This window comes from Daphnia pulicaria, chromosome 7 (genome assembly GCF_021234035.1).
Source record: "Daphnia pulicaria isolate SC F1-1A chromosome 7, SC_F0-13Bv2, whole genome shotgun sequence".
Lineage (NCBI taxonomy): Eukaryota > Metazoa > Arthropoda > Branchiopoda > Diplostraca > Daphniidae > Daphnia > Daphnia pulicaria.
This window is the reverse complement of record NC_060919.1, coordinates 8452946-8457610: the sequence shown is the minus strand read 5'-3', so window position 1 is coordinate 8457610 and position 4665 is coordinate 8452946. Positions and strand designations below refer to the sequence as shown.

Here is a 4665-nt window from a genome sequence, read left to right as displayed (position 1 = left end):
ACTTCTTTTGTTGTCTGTTTGTATTTCGAATTATTGGTACCCGCTGATTGATTATGTGTTCTTATTCACTCCCGAAACGGTTCAAAATCATATTGGCCTATTTGTAATGATATTTTTCTTGTCTCCTTTTTTTTTTTTTTTTTTTACGGAATTAGTTGTTAACACAGACACAAGGGCGAAGGGTGTAGGGAAGTCTCTCTTTTCTTTTCTCCATTGGTATGTCCGGATTTTTATTGGTATATATATATAGCTCTGACTTTACAGACATAGGCTTTTTTTTCTTTTTGATGTTGATCAACATGTCTCCTTATTGAATCAATACACTTTCTCCGTCACAAAAAAAAAAAAAAAAAAAAATCGAATCATACACTCATTAGGTTATTTCTTATTTCATTCGTCGGCTTTTGCGCAATAGAGTTGGGGAGCACTTTTTTTTTTCTCTTGGGGTAATTCAATCAATTCTCCATCACGAAAGTACTGCAGTGAGGTAGGCATTAGGCAATACAGGAAGAGAGGGTTCTCCGTGACATTCACTTCGAGTGGATCATTTGGGTGGAAATTTTGCGTGCCGAAACTGCTGGATAAAAAGCGGTGGCCCGGAGTTGAAGTCCCGCTCCAGTTCTTTCGATTCGTTAAAGGCGGATGCGAATGGAATATTCCAGCTATAGAAAATGTTCGCTTCGGCTTCGTCTCGAAGCATCTGGGTCAGCGGGTCTTTCAGCAGAGACTCGACCCTGAAGCCCCATTGATCCGAGATCCACTCGATCCACGTTTGATTTGGCACTGTCCTAGCCGGCTGAGATCCTTTCCAGCTGGACTGGTTGTAATAGCTGTAGTTGTCAAGCGGTAAACCCCGATTGCCCGTCTGTTGAGTGAGATAGTCGACGTATCGAATTGCTCGATCTAAAACATGTCTCATCCGCTCGGGAAAGATTGCCTTTTCATCCAGCTCTTCGCCTAATCGGTTTTTTCGATGGAATTTCTTTGGCGGATATTTCTGTTCATTCCGATTGATTCTACTTATAATTTTATGCATCTCAATTTAAACTCGTGAATAAATGTACGTTACCTCTATGCAGTCCAATCGTCTTTCGTCGACCGGAAGCTGCAGAAATTCTAAGATGAGACGCAGCTGCGGTCGTGGGTCCTTTCTGAGGTCCTCGTAATGAATGCTCAGCAGCTCCGTTGAATATTGGGTCCAGTTAACGGCGGTGCTGAGCCACCGTCTTGTTTGATCCATCAAGAAATCCGGCCATTCTACATAACATCACGTTGGGAATAACAATGCTCGCCTTTAGTAATTCAGCAATAGATTCTCCATTTCTGTAATAATTTTGCTGATTGTAGTATTTATTATTATTATTTACCAGATCGACGGAAATTGGCCGACGAGGCATGTCCAACGTGGCCACCATAAAGGAAGTTATGAAACGACAAAATGGCTTCGTAAGGATTGCGGTTGAGGAAAATACTTCGGCCTCCCGAAAAAGATCGGACGTGATCTGCACCGGAATCGTGAGTTTTCTGCGCAACTGTCACGCCAGCGTTCCAGTCTGCAAGCTCACCCCAAAAACCTGGTCGATAGAGAAATCAATTTCATTAGGAATTCCGCTTTTGCGTTATGCACATTACGTACCGTGAAGATAAAGATTGGCATCTTTGTATATACTTCCGGTATAAATCCCCGAGGCTGCTTCAATTAGACCGCGGACCCAAGTGTTTCCACTACCGGGAAAACTAGCGAGAGCCACCGGTGGTAAACTGTTTGTCATCGTCCGTCTATTGAGTAAAAATTAAAATGTTATACTTAATCATATAGCAATTAGAAAAAGCTCCAGGGGTTTTTAATTTTTAAATGGTGCTCAATTCGCAAAAAGTCTTCTCTAATTAGATAAAGAGGGAACATTTTAAAAATGTATACCTGATGGTGAAGTTGGAACAATCCGGTGTGTTTGGCCAAGGTCGACGAATAAAACGTTTCGCTGGGCTGAATCTCAGTTGACGTAACTTTCGGTTGTTAACGACGGTCTTTCTACATCAAGAGAATCAGAGAGTAAAACCGGAAAGTAAATATATGATAGGCAGGTAAATGCTAGACGGTTAATAATGAATGTACTAAGGACCCAAGACATTTCCCCCCCTCGGATGAATGTTGATCCTCTGCAGATTAATGAGGTCATTACGGGTTCTATTCAGCTACTCGTCTACAGAAAGTTACTGAAGCGTTATTTAGCTCCCCCGTCACAGTTCTTTGTCATTGTTCATTCATTAGGCGTCTTTATAAAACAACAACAACAAAGCGCAGTTCATGATGAACTTTGCCGAGTTCAATGTCACCGAAAAGATTTTGTTTTCTAGTCCAAACTCGTTCGTCAGTCAGCTCTGGTTTATCAAAAGTTGCGTACCCATTGGTAGAAGTTTATGTCTATAATATCCCACCATCATTGCATTGTACTATGTAACATATATGCGCTATCATTTACAGAAGATAACAAAAAAATCTCCTTTCAATCGTTCCCGAGCTGAAATCTGGCTGAAATCAATCCAGAAAAATTGTTTACACAAACATCTATAGCACTTGGCAGCCGTAAACTGAACAACGAAACTTGAAACTGTTGGAAGCATTCCATATACTTATAATTGATGCCGGTGTTTTCCGTTTTGTCGGTAGTCTGGTTGGGGTTTAATGATGCCACCGACGAGAAAACAGTATCGCCGAAGAAGACTGTTGTGTTCACGAGAATCATTAGCGTAGAGAACAGAAACAACGCGATCAAAAACCTCCTAAACGATCGCAAATGGTACTGCAGCATTTTTCCAATCTTTATTACGCACTTCGCTATTCGCCTTCTTCACTGCACGGCTTCTGCCTCAAGTCTGAAAGTCCTTTTTATAAAATCGAGTGTAAACTTTATATAGCGGCCCCAAATTACTGGAGAATTACAGGGATTACCGTTATTGCCAGTTACACATCACGAATCACGGACTCGACGTTGTTAGTGTTGACTTGCATTTCTAATAGCGATGGCGCTCCCTACTTGCAATTGCTCTCACGAATCACACTCACTAGCGCGCCTAACTAGCTATAATAATTAATAATAATCTTGGGTCGATATTTTGAGAGAGCGTTGGAAGCTACCTTGTTTGATGATGTAATTTTTTCTCTATTAGGTATCACTAATTTCTTTTTCTTTGACTGAATTAATTGTTTATTTACTTATTTTGTATTTTTTAAATAAATGTAATGTTAGCGTTGTCTCCAAGTACAAACAGATGTTCCTGCTGTACATACTTTCGCATTCATTATATTACTTCCTGACAGCATGTTTCCGGAATGATGGGGACCATTAAAACTGGTTCCAGGAAAAGTAGTCTGTCATCTTCATCTATACTGAAACCAAGAAATGCGGGATTGAAAAAAAAGATAGGCTAATTACTTTCTACGGCGGTAGGTATTGTTTCATTTCGTATATGCGTAATTAAAGAAATTTGGAGAAAAGTAAAAGGAAAAGTTGTGTTTTCCTTATTTGTCTAGTCTGAACATACAGTCACGCTTGTTAATTTCTTGAGCAGGCAAATTGCTCTATGTGTTTTTATTTCAAATTGACGGAAGGTATACTAAGAATCAAACTACTCCCCCATTTTTTAATCCCTTTTTCACCTTTTCTTTCTCTCATTCTTTTCCTTAAAAGGTGAAAAAGGGATTAAAAAATGGGGGAGTAGTTTGATTCTTAGTATACCTTCCGTCAATTTGAAATAAAAACACATAGAGCAATTTGCCTGCTCAAGAAATTAACAAGCGTGACTGTATATGTTCCCCATTGAACAAGTCACACCGCAACAGCACCTATAAATTATTCACAACGACAGTTTGATACGTCTATGGCGACATCGTCAATGATGATAATTTATCACGTGAATTCGTGCAAAATACGTATCTAAAAAAAAAACTACAGCTCTGTATCTACTCCAATCTCCAACTACAGTACCAACCTTGATTGTTATCGTATTTCAAATCAAATCCAGAAACATTGGGCGACCTTAAGGTTTTCAATGCAAAACTACAGATCTCCTCGTGCTTTAGCTAGTCTACGCTAGTCTACTATCCTTCGTAACATGTTCTATTTTTTTCTTCTTGTCCAATTCTAGGGGGATACCCGGTCTGCGCTCGTCTGCGCTGGTCAGCTGGATAACTGCCAAATTAAATATCCGCAGTAGGCCTTGAAATAGGACAGTATGTCCAAATTAGAATAGGAACAACGTTTTGGATGAAGTCGAAATTAAGACGAGGAAAAATAGGAAAATGTTTTTTTCCCCTTATTTTAGACTACCCCGAAAAGGTTAAATTTATCCACAAAGGCTTTTCTCCTGTTGGAATTCGTCTCACATTTGACCATTGGAAATAATTTAATGATAAAAGTAGCGAAAACGTAGCTGATACGTTAAATATAAAATGTCGCTATTTCTACGTTGTTTCTAAATGTAAATGAATATTTTGACTAAAATGCTTTGAAGGACATCGATTGATCGATAGAGAATATCAGTATCCATAGCCATATCTGTTATTTAATATTTGCATAACCCGCCTAACGACAGACAACGCAAACTGTATGAACAAGGACAACTTCATTTCCCGCCTTAGCGTTGACACGCCTTAAAACTCTG

At 39.4% G+C, this 4665-nt stretch overlaps 1 protein-coding gene across 1 annotated transcript; it reads right to left on the bottom strand.

The window, feature by feature from the left end:
- Positions 1-329: 329 nt before the first annotated feature.
- Positions 330-3149, bottom strand: LOC124349337 (WSC domain-containing protein 1-like). The gene is made up of 6 exons (XM_046799817.1): positions 2635-3149; positions 1922-2032; positions 1637-1779; positions 1368-1574; positions 1070-1257; positions 330-997 (listed from the first exon to the last, which is right to left on the bottom strand). The coding sequence occupies exons 1-6, from the start codon at positions 2811-2813 to the stop codon at positions 545-547; spliced, it is 1281 nt and encodes a 426-aa protein (XP_046655773.1). The 5' UTR covers positions 2814-3149; the 3' UTR covers positions 330-544.
- Between the last annotated feature and the right edge of the window lie 1516 nt (positions 3150-4665).